At 41.4% G+C, this 19737-nt stretch overlaps 1 protein-coding gene across 1 annotated transcript in view; it reads left to right on the forward strand.

Moving 5' to 3' along the window:
- The first annotated feature begins 3680 nt into the window (after window positions 1–3680).
- VWDE (von Willebrand factor D and EGF domains) overlaps window positions 3681–19737 on the forward strand; it is a 62055-nt gene continuing 45998 nt past the window's right edge. Inside the window, exons 1-3 of the mRNA XM_074945843.1 lie at window positions 3681–3804; window positions 10808–11039; window positions 18536–18592. Coding sequence (XP_074801944.1) covers window positions 3784–3804; window positions 10808–11039; window positions 18536–18592 — 310 coding nt within the window. The 5' untranslated portion in view covers window positions 3681–3783. The remainder of the gene's footprint in view (window positions 3805–10807; window positions 11040–18535; window positions 18593–19737) is intronic.

Below are 19737 nucleotides of genomic sequence, written 5' to 3' on the forward strand. Positions count from 1 at the left end.
GGGTTTCCCTCAAATTCCGATGAAGGATAAATTCTCAGTAAGGTCATCCTGTATGGACATGAATAGCCTACAGGGTATTGCAAGCAGTGCAAAAAAACACAGTAGTGACATAGTCCATCACATCCACTTCCATCTGCACTTAGATGGTGGAAGATAAAGCTATTGTTATGTGCTTGAGTTGCCTAAAGGCATAACAGATTAAATAACCAGTCTTTGGAAGACTGCAGGATCCTTATATTCTGCTTGAAAGAGATGAGATCTTTTGTTCCACTAGGACATCTTCTGCATTAGAAAGAGAGGATTATGTGATTTGGGAAGCTTACTCACAAGTACGTTTATCAGAACAGTGATATGAAATTTTTTTACTACCAATGCCACAGTGAATTAAATGGATACATTCTTTTATCCTATATATCTCACATAGAAAATATATATATATATATATATCAATCAATATGAGCTAATTGCATCATGCAACTTGCAAATAAAGATTGAACACGTAAAGATACAAAAATTGAAGAAACAGTTGTGGTTCACACTGCTAGTATTCAAATATCAGATCAGCTCCACTCCATTTGCTTGCTTTATAGTTCTACTTGACTTATGGTTCTAGTATGGTGAGTGTTAAGATTAAATGTATGAGTCAATATATGAAGAAACACCTTAACAACTGGCACCAAATGGTGCCTTTTTTAGTAGTTTCACAAAAGGCAGTCTGCACCATCCTTTCACTCCTAAAGGTTATTCTTTACCTCTTCTGTGAGTAGAGAGAGACTATCTATTGCTGGCAGTATCAATCTGGTATTTTTAATAAGCAATATACTTTTAATATTTTTAAAGTTTAGGTATTTTCACAATCTAGCTTCCTTTCTTAAGAAAGAGCAGCCATTCACAGATTTATTATATATGGTTTTATCTGTAGAAATTCCATCAGCAAGAACCTTCTTACTTTTAACAGATCAGCAAAGCCATCCCAATGTCTCAAGATCAGAAGCTCAAAGCTTTTATTGTTTTATTTCCTGGAAACATTTCCACCTTTTTAAAAGCTATGGTTAAAATTTCCTTCACATTTTGTTGGTGGAGTGCCTCTTGTTGGCTTTCGTAACTGCAGTGTTAAGACTCTGAGGCTAGAACATCACTTAGATGTGCAAAAATATATCCATGCCTGTGCATCCATAGTTGTAATTACACTTGCTACAATTCATTGTGTGAGTCAGATAGCCTTTTGTGTATGTAACTAAATGTCTACCCATTTCCACACCCGTTTGTGGTAACTTCCTGCACATATATGGTGTTCTTGTGCAATTAGGAGTAATCTTGCTCTTCATGTATGGGTTTCTGCTGTCATATGTCAGTTTCAGTTGACCACACTGTGAAAAGATAGATTGAGTGCAAGGGACCTTTGGAGAGTCCTTAGTCCTTTAGGAGTATGATTTTGACTTTCCTATTATATTCTTGACCACCTTCTCCTATTTTAGATTAAAAGGTTTCATGTACAACAAATGAATTATGAAGTTAACACCTTGAGCAAAAGTGCTTTTTGCAGTATTTACATAACCATGACCTCCATAGTTCTTTGAGCTAGGCTTAAAGACTAACATAGTTATCAGATCATGTTTGCTGTCCACAAAGATAAGAAAACAGCCATTATAACACAGATACCATTAATCATGGCAAAGAATTGTGCTAACACATGATTCATTTTGTAGTGAAAACAGACCCTTACTGTATTTGACAAATATAACTTAATTTGGCACTAACAAGATCAGAGTTTTGGGGCCTGATCCAAAGCCCGTTGAAGATAATGGAAATAGTCCCACTGACTTTTATGGGGTATAGATCAGGCCCCACTTCACTTCTCAACTCCTTTTCCTCTTTTCACTGTGTTGGAGTTGCTCACAATTCCTCTTGGAGTTTCAGTCCTTTTCTCTTCAAATATTTCTTGACAGTGTCTTTCCATTTTATTCTTGGCCTTCCACATCCTTTCTTGCTGTTCTCTTCCTCCCATGCTTTCTTTGCTGATTGTTCTTTTTCCATTCTTATCAAATGACCACCCTACCTCAGACATGCGCTTGCCAGCCTATCTATCATTGAGAGCTTCAAGTTCATCTTCCCTCTAATTTCTTCCATGCACACTCCATATACCCTCCGCTTGCCTGACATTCTCTTCGGTATATTATTTTCAGCAACCTATATCTTCTTTTCTTCCATCTCCATAAGACCCACTGTTTCCAAACCGTAGAGCAGTTTGGAATACACACAGCATACATTTTTCCTTTCAGTTTGGTACTGGTCCCTCAGTACTCCTGTTACGTTTTTTGCTTTCATCCATTCACACTGGATTCTTCTTTTCAGTTCTCCAGATCTCTCCCTGATGGCATTAAATGTACTTCCCAAATACACAGTTCTTTCTTTTGATTCAACTTGTGTCTGGAAACTTCAATCAACAGCTCTTCTTCCAACTTCCCTACTTGCATAACTTCAGTTTTCTGTGTGTGTACCTTCAAACCATGGTCTTCAAACACAGATGTCTGCTCTGATACCATATTTATCAATTCCTCTTTGCTGTCAGCCAAAAGGCCCAGATCAACAGCATACATCAGTTTTCTCTATGTCTCCACAGGCTTGGTTCTCCTACTAATTAACTCCATAACTAGGATAAAGAGAAGTGGACATCGCACACTGCCTTGTCTCAATACCACTGTCATCTCAGAATTTTCTGAAATTCCCTATGTTGTTAGCACCTTAGCTGTTGACCCTCAGTACAGCTTCTCTCCACTTCATGACACCTCCCTCCCATCCATTTCAATAGTCCCTACACCTGCTCCCATTGAACCAAATGATATGCTTTCTCAACATCAATATATGCTATGTAGCAGTTACACTCTTCATTTATCATTCTTTCAAACTTCTGTTTCATTGCAAATATTGCATCTGTTATCCCTTCCTAAGGCCTTATTGCTCCTCTCCTATACTTTACTCTACATTGCACCTTAACGTTGCCTCCAGAGCTCTCTCAGTGACTTTCAGAGACTGACTTAACAGAGTGATGCCCCGATTGGTGTTTGTATCTCCCTTACTCTTGCAAAGAGGCATAATCAATTCCATTCTCAAGCCATCTGGTATCCTATCTAGATCCCAGCAAACATATAGTAATCTTTGAAGCCACTTTACTCCAATATCTCCAACTGTCTTGATCATATCAAGACTTATCTTCACCAGTTGCTTTACCATTCTTCATCTTATTCAGTGTTTCTGTCTCTACAGAGATCAGTACCTTTTGAGACTTCCCCATACTTGTCAGGGTTACATTCACTAGCAACTCTCTCTTCTCATTTAACAGCCTTTGAAAATGTTCTTTCCATACCTCTTTAGGGTTAGTCACCACACTGTTCCCATCCTTCACACATAAAGATTTCTTCATATCTTCATGTTTAATTGTTCCTCTTTTTTGCCAACCCAAAAACCAACAGATCAGGCCCCAAGTGCAATAAAATTTGGCTAGCAATACTGTAGCATTTTCATGTTTTCTAGTTAAGAGGATTTAAAACCTTCTATAATAATATTTGTTTGACAGACAGATTATATCTTAAATATTATCTTATATTTGTTTCCACAGCTCTTGAATGTTACCCTGGTGGACATCAGATCCTTCAAAGTCCTTACCGGAGCGTTGATTTCGATTCATCACAACTACAGCAATCAGCTATTCAAGATCTCATATGTGACCATTCACTAACACCAGGATGGTACCGCTTTCTAATATTTGATAAGCCAGCTGAGATGCCAACCAAGTGTGTGGAGGTATTGGTGCACCGCATTTTGTATTTCAGATTTAACACATGATTTTTCTTAAAATTTTCATAATAGGATAGGTACCTATCAAAAGGAAAATAATTAAGAATACTTATTAGTAGGACAGAAAGGTGAAGTCACAATCTAGCTAGCTGAAAGCTTGTACAGCGCCAAGCAGGCTAGAGTAGGAGACTCACAATTACAGGGACATCACATCATTAGTGTACCTCTGCCCAAAAACAGAACAGCAGGAAGAGCAAATTAAATTCATTTTTTAGCATTTAACCAGCTGAAATTTACAGCCACTACTAGGTGGGCTTTCTTGATGCTAGTCTATTTAGGGATATTAAGGTTTTAAAACACAAATGTAAGGCTAGTGGTTTACTTAAAAATGTTCAAAGCAGTATACATGATTTTAGCCCCTTGATTCCCCCCTTAGTGAGCTAATTTTAAAATGTACACTTTAGGAGAAGATATTAGTCATAAAATGTTGATCCGATAAAGGTAAATGAGAAAGAGCTAAGATTAGTTTGCCTCTGACCCCTAAAATCACATCAGATACAAGAGTCATCCTTAACTCTGGATTTCCTAGGTTTGCAGTGCTTGTTTTTGGGATTATTACAATATCTCTGTAATGTTTTTGTCCTTAAATTACTGACAGATACTCTCAACCTTAACTCCATTTTAAAAGAGTTTTGTCTTGGAATTTCCATGGTCTTTTTTTAATTAAAACTGTCGTAGTAAACAAGAAAAGAGAATGCTACTATGTGATATTTCTTCTAATGATTTGAAAATATGTGGGATCAACTTTAAAACTTCACCAGTACACCAATGCACATTAAAAGAGCCATTGCACAGTGGCTGATTAAAAGGGATTTATAGCTCTGTGTTTTAAGAGCAGCACAAAGCAGCTGAAGTGTAGCAGTGATTCTGACTCTTCATTTGCTATTGATTTATTAGTATAGAGGGCTGTGTTACAGAGACCGATGTTATATGAAAGGAAGGGCAAGGGAAGCTCATTTCAGAGCCTGATGTCTCTGGACTCCTGTGCTCATGCCTCAGATCCCCCTGCGGTGCTGCCTTGGTGCAGAGCGGAGCCAGAGCAGCAGTGTCATGGGGGGCTTTTCAAGCCCTGATGCCCAAGCTAGTATACAACTATGGTTTAAAACAGTGGGTCAGGACCCAAAGTGGGTCAGGACCCCATTTTAATGGGGTCACCAGGTCTGACATTAGACTTGCTATGGCCTGGGGCTGGGGCTGAAGCTGAAGCCTGAGCCCCACCTCCCAGGGCGGAAGCCAAAGCCCAAGGGCTTCATCCCTGGATGGCGGGGCTCAGGTTACAGGCCCGCCACCCGGGGCTGAAGCCCTCGGGCTTCGACTTTGGCCCCCCCCCCGCCCGGGACGGTTTGTCTCGGGCTTTGGGTTTGGCTTCCTCCACCCAGGGCGGCGGGGCTCAGTTGGGCTCAGGCTTTGTTCCCCCCTCCAGGGGTCGCATAGTAATTTTTGCTGTCAGAAGGGAATCACAGTGAAATGAGTTTGAGAATCACTGACAGAATCTGTAAAGAACAGTGAAAGATGAGCCAAGTCATCTACCAATGAGAACTCTTGACATATTTGTCCAGTGTTCCTTTTATCACTAACTCATTATAACCAATAGAATTGTTACCTGCAAATTAGCTATGGAGGAGGAGTGGTGCTATCACAATGGCCCCACTTAAGACTTTTCTGAGCTGTTGACCTTACCCTGTCTGTAGCCCATGTAGTCAGTGATTATAAAAAATGGTCACTAAGGGTATGTCTGTACAGCAATTAAACACCCACAGCTGCCCCATGTCAGCTGATTTGGGCTCACGGGGCTCAGGCTGCGGGGCTGTAAAATTGCAGTGTAGACATTTGGGCTTGTGCTGGAGCCCGAGTTCTGGGACCCCACGACTGGGTAGAGCCCCAAAGCCCAGACTCCATCTGAGCCTGAATGTCTACCCTGCAATTTTATAGTCCCACAGCCTGAACCCTGCGAGCCTGAGTCAGCTGATCCAAGCCAGCCGTGGGTGGTGTGTAGCCATACCCCAGGAGCCTAATTTCTTCAGATATAACTTGTGCACAACATTTCAGTTAATTTTAACCATGTAAAATGTTTGAAGTTTCTACATTATTCCATTAACAAGATCATTCAGAACAAGGAAAAGACACAGAAGCTAAATTTCTTAAAGGACACATCTTAAGATTAGTTTTAATACAAACTAATCAATTACTGGTAAATTCTCTGTACATGTATTCTGTTTTTACAAGTGTAAGTTTAGGGGAGGATGCACTTTACTTTTCATACGTTACAAAGCAGTTGAATCCTGCTGTAAGTTCAAACTGGAACTCAAGCTTAACTGTGAAGCCACAGCCAGCATCTCCATAATAAATTATTTCTAAAAAATAACCTTCGGTATCTATAATAGGGTCACTTACCCAGTCTGGCATTAAGATACTTATGCAACAATTTCTCCTCCCTAGGATCCTTCTGTAGCCAGGCTCTTAGCCTGTTCTCTGTCACCTTCTGCCAAGACTTACCTAGGCTCCTTCCCCACCTCCTTCCCATAGCAGGGTTGGTGGAACAGTTTGTATAGTTGGGGTGCTGAGAGCCACTGAACCAATTTGTACACCCTATGTATGATGGAAATCACTTCAAGCCAGGGGGTGCCCCAGCAGACCTAGTTCCAGCACCTGTTCCCCATAAGGAATCCCCATTGGTTATGGAGGAGCCTCCCCAGCACATAGTTTTCCTCCTAGCACTCCACATTGGATTCCCACAGGAAGCCGTCACTGGTCTTTCTCTAGTTCCTGGAATGCCTCCCCCCACACTGTTGTTCCTGCCAGCTCCCTTTCCATGCACACCACGGGCTGTAGTTTATCTCTTAGCTAGCCTAGCTGTCAGTCACTTGCTTTATGGACTGTCACTCCCATGATGTGTGGGGTAAACCAGGCACAGATGAAGTTGGGCCCAAATTCTCTCCAACCCTGTGATAGTAAGTTGACTGGGTAATTGCACGTCTAACTGCCATAGTTGTGCAAACAAACAGGTATTCACCCATTTTTTTTGTGTATTTGCAGAGGCCAATTTGAAAATTTAAACACAAATATTTAATTCTTTTTAAAAAACACATTTTAAAAACATATACAATGCAATATAGAGAGTGTCAGAGCATAACTGATAGATTGAAAAAAACCTGGCTCTTTACCTAAGCAGTACATGTCATTTATAAACTGTTTTTTCTACACTTACTGGCAAAAACACATCTGTATATATATATCTAATCTCATGGGCCAAAATAAAACAACTCAAGTAAAAAAATGAAAGTTTGTTTTGAAAATTCCTTTCATTTTGAGTCCCTCTGACTATTAGAAAACTTTTAATATGAGCTACAATGAACTCTTTGCCAGAGATTCAAACTCTGCCAAATGCTCTGTTCCAGACTTTCTTCAAAACAAAATCTCATCTCACAGGACTCTGTTCACCTGGTAGGTTAATGTTGGGCTTATGACCTCCTAGATTCAAGAGATAAAACTTCCTTCTGCAATCATTATCTTCTGTGGTAGGCTTAGTGTGTCTGTATAAGAACAAATTCTTTGTAGGCCATCACAGTTCACTCTATCAGGAAGTCATCTGAGGTAAAAGGTGATCCCAGATCCTGCTGGAGAAGACCAGACTGAGACTTCTCTAAAGGTCATACAAAGCTCAGAATTTCAGGTCCATGATCTTCATGTGAGTTTTTTCCAAGTGCTGGTTTTAACATCACTGCACTAACTCTTTAGCAGCAAGGTGGTTTTCCATTTTAATTATAAAATAAATGTTCTGGAGAAAGAGAATAATATACCTATGTCCTCAAGGTGTTTCTTCTCAGATGTCTTTCAGTAGAACACCATATATAGAGAGGGGACCTTTTAACATGAGTGCTTAGTCTGGTAGACTCAGAACCATTACCTTTATTATTATTGCTATTATTTATTATTTGCATTGCCATAGCGCCTAGGAGCCCTAGTCATAGACCAGGGCCTCTTGTGCTAGGTGCTGTACAACACAGAACAGAAAGTTGATCCCTGCCCCAAAGAGCTTAGGCTACTCTCATGCTCCAGTTTCTTTTGCTCTAGTGCAGGGGTTCTCTAACTTCATTGCACTGCAATCCCCTTCTGAAAACAAAAATAACTACATGACCCCAGAAGGGGGGGACCAAAGCCTGAGCCCACCTGAGCCCTGCCACCTCAGGTGGGAGGGGGGGAGCAAAGCCAAAGCCCAAGGGGTTCAGCCCCAGGTGGGAGGCCGGTAACCTGAGTCCTGACACCCAGGGCTGAAGCCCTCGGGCTTCAGCTTCAGCCCTGGGCAGTGAGGCTCATGCTTGGGCTTCAGCCCCGGACAGTGGGCCTTGGGCTTCGGCCCTGGATGGTTGGGGCTCGGGCTTTGGACCCAGACCCCAGCAAGTTTAATGGCAGCCCTGGTGACCCCATTAAAATGGGGTCGTGACCCACTTTGGGGTCCCAACCCCAGTTTGACAACCGCTGCTCTCTTGTGATTGGGAAGATTTGGAGTCTCATGCTTTAGTGGATTAGAACCATCTCCATAACTTCCAGATTTGTTCTCATGGCAATGCCCATGACTAATATCTTTGTTAAGCTATGAATCACACTGCAACTACACTGGTTTGTGTGTGTGATTTTTTTTTTTTTTTTACTAATTTTCCCAGAAAAATTCCATTCTGTGGTGAGATGTGACAGGTGGTATTTCACAAATTATTTAAAAATGCTGTCTGTCTGCTTTTATCCATTTTAATTTTTGTGTTGCTATTTTTATTATTTGTATGACATTAGACTCTAAAGATCCCAAATGAGATTGGAGGTTATTGTTCTAGGTACTGTGCAAACATATAATGAGAGATAATCACTGCTCTACCAAGCTCGCAACATAAATAGACAAGGTAGGCAAAGTGGTGGAAGAAAAAACAGGCACAAAGAGGTGAAGTGTCTTGCACAAGATCACAAGGCAGATCTGTTGTATTAATTTAGATGGAATATATGGGCTAAAGGTGTTAACATAACCCAGTCACTGTCTAACACTAAACAGTATTAAACAAGGTTTGGCGTTTGGCTTACAGAGACCTCCGTCTGCTTATTACCATGCCAAACACATTCCTTCTAACCTTTTATTAAAGATACAAAACCAAAGGAAAAATAGTTAAAGAACTTGAAATGTACAGTATTAAATAAGACTTTATTCTTAACTATATATTTTGTTCCCCTTCCCTTTACCTGGAGAGAGTTTTTAGAATGGAAACCCCCCTGGTTTGACAGTCTTAGCTGGTAGCAAATGTGGTAATAATTGTCCTTTTGAGGAAAAGAGAAGAAGTTTGGTTGAGATGGGCTGGAGTTGTTGATCTTGTTAACAATCCCATTTCTGAAGATGACAAAACAAGACAAGCAGACTCAAAAGGGGGAGATGAAAGAACTGTAAAGATAGAAAATGTAGCTTCTGTCTCTTATGTTGACTCTCACTTATAACCTCACTGTTGAAAAAAACACGGGCACAGTACATGGTCATATCAGCCACTCCGAGATCTGGCAAACTTGTACCAGTATCAGGCTGCGTAGAGCACTGCTTTTAGCTGCCTTCTTGGTCACAGACTTATGGCAGTGGTGCAGAATATGCAGTCTTGCCCAGCTAAGCCAGACTCTTGTAACACAGAAGGAAAAAGGAGAGAGAGGGGAAAGAGACAAAATAAGGTAGGGAAGGAAAAGGACACATGGAGGTGAGGAGAGGTACAAAGTCTTGCATCTCAGGTGGTGGTTGGAGTTTAACTGGAGCCAGTGAAGTTGGAGATTTCCTCTGGCTCCCTCTCTCTGGCCTGGTCTTGTCAGGCATTACTCAGGATTAAGGTGAAGAAAGTGGGGCTAGTGAAGCTCTTTCCAGTAGCCAGTTTTTCTCTCAAAGTCTCTTTCTTTAAGGAACCCAAAAGGGACTGGTGGGTGGAATAGCTCATCTGCTCCTTATTTTGTCCAGTCAGGCCTAGTTTCAGCCACACCAGTTTTGGTTCACTGATTTCTGGTTCCCCACTTCTCTTGTTTACCAAGCATGATGTTAACATGATGTTAACACAGTCCCTGAGTTATATCAGTAGGCCTTTCTGTCTTGTTTTGCACCTTTTCCCATCAGTATTTGTTGTTCTAGGTTATTACAATAACTTATTAACTTACACTAATTTTTTGCAGTTGAACTCACAATTAGGGTAAATTGGTATGCCCAGTTATCACAATAGGTCAATGGCAGAGCTGACCTTAAAAATTCTTCAAAATTCTTTCTTCATTCAACTAGCATGTCCTCTGTTTGATAGCCAGTTTTAGCCTGAACCAACCCCTTGCATATGGGTCCCTATATCACTCAAACATTTGCACATCACAGGAATTATGTCATCTGCTGTTGATGAGCAGATGTAGAACACAGGGGTTCTTCTTCATATGTGTGGTATGGCAGCCCACAGCATCTCACAATCTGCCCTAACAGCCTTACATGTATATTAAGCAGTAGGACTGACAAGAGTGAAACCTGTGTGGACCCACAGGTGAGAAAAGCAATTTATGCCCAGTAGAATCATTAGTTAGATAAATACAGCAGGGCTTAAAATATATGTATAGGCTTCTCTATGGCGCTCATCACCGTAATATAAGAGTGTCTCTTAACAGTAATGAATTTGTCCTAACAAGACTGCTGTGAGGTAGGGAAGCACTATTACCCCCATTTTAAAGATGGGGAACTGAGGGACAGAGTGATTAAGTGACTTGCCCAATATTTGTGCATATTGTGTATTTGCATTCAACTATGAAAAAACACCACACACATTTCCCATGTGGAGATGAATTCCCCATTTACTAAAAGCTGGTGCAGTAAAATAGTTAAAAGCATATGAACCTTGCATTAAACACTAGAGCAGCTTGGTACTGTATTAACTATTTTAAACTGCTTTTTTCCGTGCTAAAGATGAATCACTGTGGAACGCAAGCCCCTGTCTGGTTATCTCTGATGGAGTCAGAATCCATGCCTCTACCTGGTGAGATCAAACAATTAACAGCTTGTGCAACGTGGCAGTTTTTCTTCAGCACTACAAAAGACTGCTGCCTTTTCCGAATCCCTGTCAGTGTGAGGAACTGTGGAGAATTCTTTGTTTATTTGCTACAACCCACCCAAGGATGTATGGGGTATTGTGCAGAAGGTGAGGAAGCACATCTTATCATTCTACAAAATCTGTGTGTGTTAGTAAATATCTCTTACTCATTTTTTTGATATAGCATTCATTATTTTAATGTGTTGTTCCTTGCTTGATTTGGCATCATATTGAGTGAAAACATACATTTAGAATTTTTCCCGTAGCCTTTACTTGTAGTATTGATAGTGTAGATCAATAATTTGTTGAGATATCATGGTGAGATAAAATTATATGTATGAATATATTTTGTTGAGTTATTGGGTATTTAAAAACACAAGAAATTCAACTTTGCATATATCAGTTATTAGTGGTTTGATCCACTAGTAAAATACCTTTTTTGTCTTGCTATAACTAAACTTTTCTTTCTGAAGAGTATGCACATTTTATTAAAAAAAAATTAAAGTTGGAAACACCAACAAATAAAAATGTATTTGTATAAATGGGGTGTAAAAGAACTGGAAAAATATCTTTGTAGAGTGCCTGTAAAGACCACCTGGTGTTCCCAAGGGAATTGCAGCTAGTCCCAAATGATCAAATGTCTGCTAGGATCCTTATTCTGCAATTAGATTTTCTAGCACAGATCCCTATGCCGGTACAGCGCCCCATCACATGGGCTAGAGGGTTCTGATCAGGGCCGGCTCCAGGCACCAGCTTTCCAAGCAGGTTCTTGGGGCGGCATTCAGAATGGGGTGTCAGTCCGTGTCCCGCGGTGGCAATTCGGTGGCAGCTCCACTGCTGTTGCGGTGGTGGCAATTTGGCGGCAACTGCTTGGGGTGGCAAAATTGGTAGAGCCGCCCCTGGTCCTGATTCAGGAAAGCACTTAAACATGTGCTTAAATTGGGACCTATATTTGTACTATCAATTTTATACAGTCTTTTTGCAGATGCAAATTTAAAGGCTGGGTTAAGGCCACTTTGAAAATTTGGTCTTTAATGTCATCTTCACAAAAACTCTGATTCAAGTGATTTTGGATAACTAGGGAAAAATCTCACCAATCAAACTCTTAGAATTTAGGAATTTGTGCTAATGTACTGCATTATCAGAGTAGTCTACTCTATCATGTATGGAAATGTACAGATATTTTACCTTATAGCAGTGGTTCTCAACCTGTTAATTGTGAGCCGCAGATTGAGAACCACCCCCCCCCACCCTAAAGACCACCCACAGTCCCCTATGCCCAGAGCCCCTCTTCAGAGCGGGGCCAGGAGTAGAGCCCTTGGTACAGGCCAGGCAGCCGGACCCCAAATCCTGCTGTGTGGGGCCGGGCAGGAGCCGGAACTGGACCCCCCTCTGCAAGGCTGGGTAGCAGCCGGGATCCCCACCACCGAGCCAGGAGCGGAGTGCCCAGCGGGGCCGGCAGTCAGCACACGAGAAGCGGGGCCAGGAGCAGAGCCCCACCTAAAACCTGGGGCAAACCCCTAGTTCCCAGAGCCCGCACACACACAAACCTACCCACAGACCCACTCTCTAGCCCTCTGCCCCACTGCGGCACCCACCAGCCCCCTGCTGGCAGGAACGCTGGTGCAGGCTGCAAGACGCCAGCCCCGCCCCCTGCCAGACCAGAGTGGCAAATTTTGAAATTTGTTTTGCACACAGCTGGGCTGCAGCTGTCTGTTAATTGGGCCGTATGCGGGTCACAGGCTGAGAACCGCTGCCTTATATATTATTTTAATTAATACAGATCTGCTAATGCACTAAATCACATTATTTTATAAACAACTTGTGATGCGGTATTCACACCACACTAGCCTAGGAAGGGTTAATGAGGCTGAGAAGGGGCCAGTTAAGTGTATAGGTCACAACTGAGGGAAATTAGATGGCCTAAGTAACCCTGGATTGCTGATGGAGCCCAGCAGAAAAGGAACAGATGAGCCTAGTATAAAGCCAAGAAGATGGCAGCAGAAAAGGGCTGCAGTGAGGGAGTCTATAGCCATTCTCTGGACATAGGTGAGGGAAGGAAGAAAACCTAGGGGGAGAATAGGAACCCTGGGTATCCAGGCCATGAAGGAAGGGTTACCCTGAAGTGTGATGAAGCAGAAGCTTGAGAGAGGCAGAGTAGGAAAAGGCTTTAGCGAAATGGCAGCAAGGTGAGATCTTGCAGATATTGGCTGCTGATTAGCAGGTCCCTAAGCTGGAACCAGGAGTAGAGGACAGGTCTGGGTTCCCCTGACAGCCACTGAGGGCAGTGGATTTGGAGACTGCCTGGGATGGTTTGTCCTTTGGGACTTTGATACCCTGCATGGGGGAAAACACATCGTGACTTTGTTGGAGGGGCAAGCTATGAAGAGGGAGCACCCGAGTCAGAGAGAGGGAGAGAGGTGCTGCTGGCAAACAACGGAAGGTGAGGTTGGATCTGGAAGGAGCTAATTTCCAAGCCGTCAGGAGAAGGCACCCTAGTAGAGAGTGTACCTCATGACATGACGTAATAGATTAGAAAAGTTCCATTTACATCTGATGACTCTGCTAACAGAAAAGTTTCTTCTACTAACAAAAGGAGAGAGAGCATGTGAGACACCAGTTAGAGATCTGGTCAGTGGATTTCATGGGCCTCAAACTCCCACTATTAATCTGATATAGGAGAGTAACAGCAGTACCTGGCAAAGGGTAGCTGCATGGGTGCTCTGAGCCTGAAGCACGTTTTGAAGCCAAGAACTTCTTTCTGCAGCTTTACTGGGGCTATGTCAACACTAGCACTTTTGTCATATAAATTATGCTGCACAGAGGTGTGAAAAAACACCCTGAGTGCTGTAAGTTACACCGACAGAAGAGCCAGTGTGGACAGTGCTATGTCAGCGGAAGAGCGTTTCCCGCTGACATAGCTACTGCTGCTTGTGGGGGGTGGTTTAATTACATCGATGGGAGAGCTCTCTCCCATCACTATAGAGTGGCTAAATGGGAGATCTTACAGCGGTGCAGCTGCATCGGTACTCTTGTGCCACTGTGCTCTCTTGTGTAGACATGGACTGAATTTTGTCATATTTTCATAAGAACATAAGAACGGCCATACTGTCAGACCAAAGGTCCATCTAGCCCAGTATCCTGTTTTCTGACAGTGGCCAATGCCAGGTGCCCCAGAGGGAATGAACAGAACAGGTAATCATCAAGTGATCCATCCCCTGTCACTCATTCCCAGCTTCTGGCAAAGAGAGGCTAGGGACACCATTCTTGCCCATCCTGGCTAATAGCCATTGGTGGACCTATCCTCCATGAATTTATCTAGTTCTTTTTTGAACCCAGTTATGGTCTTGGCCTTCACAACATCCTCCGGCAAGGAGTTCCACAGGTTGACTGTGCATTGTGTGAAGAAATACTTCCTTTATTTGTTTTAAACTTGCTGCCTATTAATTTCATTTGGTGACTCCTAGTTCTTGTGTTATGAAAAGTAGTAAACAACACTTCCGTATCCACTTTCTCTACACCAGTCATGATTTTATAGACCTCAATCATATATCCCCTTAGCTGTCTCTTTTCCAAGCTGAAAAGTCCCACTCTTATTAATCTCTCCTCATACGGAAGCCGTTCCATACCCCTAATCATTTTTGTTGCCCTTTTCTGAACCTTTTCCAATTCCAATATATCTTTTTTGAGGTGGGCGACCATATCTGCACACAGTATTCAAGATGTGGTCGTACCATGGATTTATATAGAGGCAACATGATATTTTCTGTCCTATTATCTATCCCTTTCTTAATTATTCCCAGCATTCTGTTTGCTTTTTTGACTGCTGCTGCACATTGCGTGGATGTTTTCAGAGATCTCTCCACAGTGACTCCAAGCGCTCTTTCTTGAGTGGTAACAGCTAATTTAGACCCCATCATTTTATATGTATAGTTGGGATTATGTTTTCCAATGTGCATTACTTTGCATTTATCAACATTGAATTTCATCTGCCATTTTGTTGCCCAGTCACCCAGTTTTGAGAGATCCTTTTATAGCTATTCACAGTCTGCCTGGGACTTAACTATCTTGAGTAGTTTTGTATCATCTGCAAATTTTACCGCCTCACTGTTTACCCCTTTTCCCAGATCATTTATGAATAGGTTAAATAGGACTGGACCCAGTACAGACCCCTGGGGGACACCATTATTTACCTCTCTCCATTCTGAAAACTGACCATTTATTTCTACCTTTTGTTTCCTATCTTTTAACCAGTTATCAGTCCATGAGAGGACCTTCCCTTTTATTCCATGACTACTTACTTTGCTTAATAGCCTCCCTTTGGTGAGGGACCTTGTCAAAGGCTTTCTGAAAATCTAATATACTATATCCACTGGATCCCCCTTGTCCCCGTGCTTGTTGACCCCTCTCAAAGAATTGTAGTAGTTTGGTGAGGCATGATTTTCCTTTGCAAAAGCCATGTTGGCTATTCTCCAACAAATTATGTTCATCTGTGTGTCTGACAATTTTGTTCTTTACTATAGTTTCAACCAGTTTGCCCGGTACTGAAGTCAGGCTTACTGGCCTGTGGTTATCCTCCAGTCATTTGGTACAGAAGCTGATTTAAGCTGAGTTAGTAGTCCTGCAAGTTCACATTTGAGTTCCTTCAGAACATCTGGTCCTGGTGACTTATTACTATTTAGTTTATCAATTTGTTCCAAAACCTCCTCTAATGACACCTCAATCTGGGACAGTTCCTCAGATTTGTCACCTAAAAAGAATGGCTCAGGTTTGGGAACCTCCCTCACATCCTCAACCGTGAAGACCGATGCAAAGAATTCATTTAGATTCTCCGCAATGGCCTTGTCGTTCTTGAATGCTCCTTTAGCAACTCGATCGTCCAGTGGTCCCACTGGTTGTTTAGCAAGCTTCCTGCTTCTGATGTACTTAAACATTTTTTGGTATTACTTTTTGAGTGTTTGGCTAGCTGTTCTTCAAATTCTTTTTTGGCCTTCCTAATTATATTTTTACATTTCATTTGCCAGAGTTTATGCTCCTTTCTATTTTCCTCACTAGGATTTAACTTCCACTTTTTAAAGGATGCCTTTTTGCCTCTCACTGCTTCTTTTACTTTGTTTTTTAGCCATGGTGGCTCTTTTTTTGGTTCTTTTACTATGTTTTTTAAGTTGGGGTATACATTTAATTTGAACCTCTATTATGGTGTCTTTAAAAAGCTTCCATGCAGATTTCAGGGATTTCACTTTTGGCGTTGTACCTTTTAATTTCTGTTTAACTAACCTCCTAATTTTTGTGTAGTCCCCTTTCTGAAATTAAATGCTACAGTGTTGGGCCGCTGTGGTGTTTTCCCCACCACAGGGATGTTAAATATAATTATATTATGGTCACTATTACCAAGCGGTCCAGCTCTTGGACCTGATCCTGTGCTCCACTTAGGACTAAATCAAGAATTGCCTCTCCTTTTGTGCGTTCCAGGACTAGCTGCTCCAAGAAGCAGTCATTTACGATATCAAGAAACTTTATCTCTGCATCCCTTCCTGAGGTGATATGTACTCAGTCAATATGGGGATAGTTGAAATCCCCCATTATTATTGAGTTTTTTATTTTAATAGCCTCTCTAATCTCCCTGAGCATTTTGCAGTCACTATCACTATTCTGGTCAGGTGGTCAGTAATATATCCCTAGTGCTATATTCTTATTATTGAAGCATGGAATTACTATCCATAAAGATTCTATGGTACTGTTGGGTTCATTTAAGATTTTTACTTCATTTCATTCTACACTTTCTTTCACATGTAGTGCCACACCCCCACCAGCACAACCTGTTCTGTCCTTCCAATATATTTTGTACCCTAGTATTACTTTGTCCCATTGATTATACTTATTCCATCAAGTTTCTGTGATGCCTACTATATCAATGTCCTCATTTAATACTAGGCACTCTAGTTCACCCATCTTATTATTTAGACTTCTAGCATTGGTGTATAAGCACTTTAAAAACTTGTCACTTTTTAGCTGTTTCCCATTACATGATGTAATTGAATGAGACTTTTTTTCATTTGACTGTTTCTTATTGGAGCCTACATGTATTTTATCATCTTCTATATTCTCCTCCTTACTAGGACATAGACAATCTCCATCGTCCCCTAAGGGATGTCTCTGTCTGAACCACATGCTCCTCCACACCTGTCGGCTTTCCTCCAGCCCTTAGTTTAAAAACTGCTCTACGACCTTTTTAATTTTAAGTGCCAGCAATCTGGTTCCATTTTGGTTTAGATGGAGCCCATCCTTCCTGCATAGGCTCCCCCTTTCCCAAAAGTTTCCCCAGTTCCTAATAAATCTAAACTCCTCCTCCCTACACCATCGTCTCATCCACGCATTGAGACCCTGCAGTTCTGCCTGTCTAACTGGCCCTGTGCGTGGAACCGGAAGCATTTCAGAGAATGCTACCATGGAGGTCCTGGACTTCAATCTCTTACCTAGCAGCCTAACTTTGGCCTCCAGGACCTCTCTCCTATCCCTCCCCCCTATGTCATTGATTCCTATATTTACTATGACCACCGGCTCTTCCCCAGCACTACACATAAGTCTATCTAGATGTCTCGAGAGATCCACAACCTTCACTCCAGGTAGGCAAGTCACCATGCGGTTCTCCTGGTCATCGCAAACCCAGCTATCTATGTTTCTAATGATCGAATCACCCATTACTAATACCTGCCTCTTCCTAATAACTGAAAGCATACAAGCAAAGTCCTTTTTACTTTTGTGCTTTTCTTCCTGCTTTGTCTGCTGTTTCCTCGTTAGCATTTAACAGCTGCAAAATGCCAGTTTTCAAAAAGCGATTGCCAGTATGAGATGAGAAACAACTACAAACTTTGTATCATTGGATTATGGAATAGCATAATCTGCTCCCCATTCTTGCTAACTCATGAGTGTTTCAGTGTGGTTGGATCTCAGTCTTTCTCTTTTACCTTATGAGTGTCTAGCTGCTTTTTAAAATGTTTCCAAATGTCCAAGTATTTTCATGTTTAATCAAGGCACCACTGCTGTTGTACTCGTTAAGAGTCAGGAGAGATTTTCTTGCTGCATATTGCACAAATTGCATAATGGCAATTGCACAAATACTATATCTCTTAGGCCACTGTAGGAGAGATCATTGTTCAAAATTAATTTACATGGAATTCAGCTAAGTCATAGGTCTGAATTAATCCATAAAGCATTTAGGCTCTTATTCAGAAAAGCATCCCTATTCGGGGCGTGCTTTAGCTCCTGGTTAGTCACTAGCCAAAATCCAGGGGAACATGCTGAAAAACAGCCTCTGTATTAGCCAGTGTGGGAGGGCAGTGTCGGTGCTCCATGCCCCGCCCCTTGACACAACCTGTTTATTTGATATATCCATCTTAGGTTTTTGTACGGATTCTCATCACTGTCCTATGTGATCCTGATAGTGAGGATTGATCTATTTGCAGATACCAGAGTTAGCCTTTAATTAGTGTTTTAATTATATTTATCATTACTTAACATGGAGCAATATTTTAAGAGAGCTGGTATGTAATTAATCTATTTATAGATATACTACTTAAGGAACTTCTTTATTGTTGTTTCAGAAGCAAAACCACAAAGATGTGAACCTGGGGAAGTGAAAACTCAAGGTGTCTGTAATAGTAAGTATTTTGTCTTGACTTTCAAGATTTTCTTTATACCCAGGACCTAATAATTTCAAGATTTTGTTATATTTTTTACATTTATTGTTGGTAAATGAAGTGTCTTGTCCTTTCGCCTAGAAGAAATTAAAACAGCACCGTTAGTAATCAGGTAAGAAACAGCTTGTATCTCAGGGTACGTCTGCACTGCAAAACAAAACAACTATGGAGGTGAGCCTCAGAGCCCGGGTCAACTGTCTTGGGCTCACAGAGCTCTCGCTACAGGTCTAAAAATAGCAGTGTAGGTGTTCCCACTTGGGTTGGAGCCCAGGGTCTGAGACATTCTGAAAGGAACTTTAAAATATTAAACTTATTTTTCAGGTTTAATAGTTTTATAATAAAAATTGAACTTTTAGTGCTTTTTCAGGCACTTATACCAAATGCACATCTCAACGTCTATCCGTGAAAGGAATACTGTCAACATATTTAGGGTTTTCCGTTGCTTTGCGGAGGTGGAGGGGGTTCCAGTATAGATGTACCCTCAGTAAATATTTCTGTTTAGTCATAATCTATTATATTTATGTTTTTATTAATCTGGAGTTGCACATGTGCATCTGGCAATGTTTTCAGTGGAAATCCTCGGGGCCCTAAGATCTCTCCAGGTGATCTGTTGCTGGGCCTTAGATTGTAATTGCTGTGTAAAATGTGAGTCACATTATGTCTCCATACACAAGTACTAAATAAGTAATAATCATGGTTAATAATGTTGATTTACAGGTTACTTTGATTTGCAGATTCCTTTCGTACCTAAATGCTGGCTCTCAACAGCACCACTCTCTTGCAAACTCTGCTGCCTGCAACTGTCCCACTACACTTAGACCATTCCTAGTTTTGTTTACAGGCTAAGTAGTTGTTCCTCTCAGTCAGTTGAATTGCTTTGCCTGTTACTTTTGGCTCTCTGGCAAGATTTTGTTGTTGCCTTTTATTTCACTCCATTTTACCTTCCTCCCCTCCCCTCTCTTGAAGAAGCTGTGATAGTTTTGCTATCCAAATGTTCTTATAAAGAAAATATCAAGTCGTCTTTAATTCTTTCACCCTTCCCTCCAGTCTATGAATAATCAATATCTGAAAAAGGACTTTTCTTATTTTAATAACGAGCAAAAAGA

The sequence above is a fragment of the Natator depressus genome, chromosome 2, assembly GCF_965152275.1.
Source record: "Natator depressus isolate rNatDep1 chromosome 2, rNatDep2.hap1, whole genome shotgun sequence".
Taxonomy (NCBI): domain Eukaryota; kingdom Metazoa; phylum Chordata; order Testudines; family Cheloniidae; genus Natator; species Natator depressus.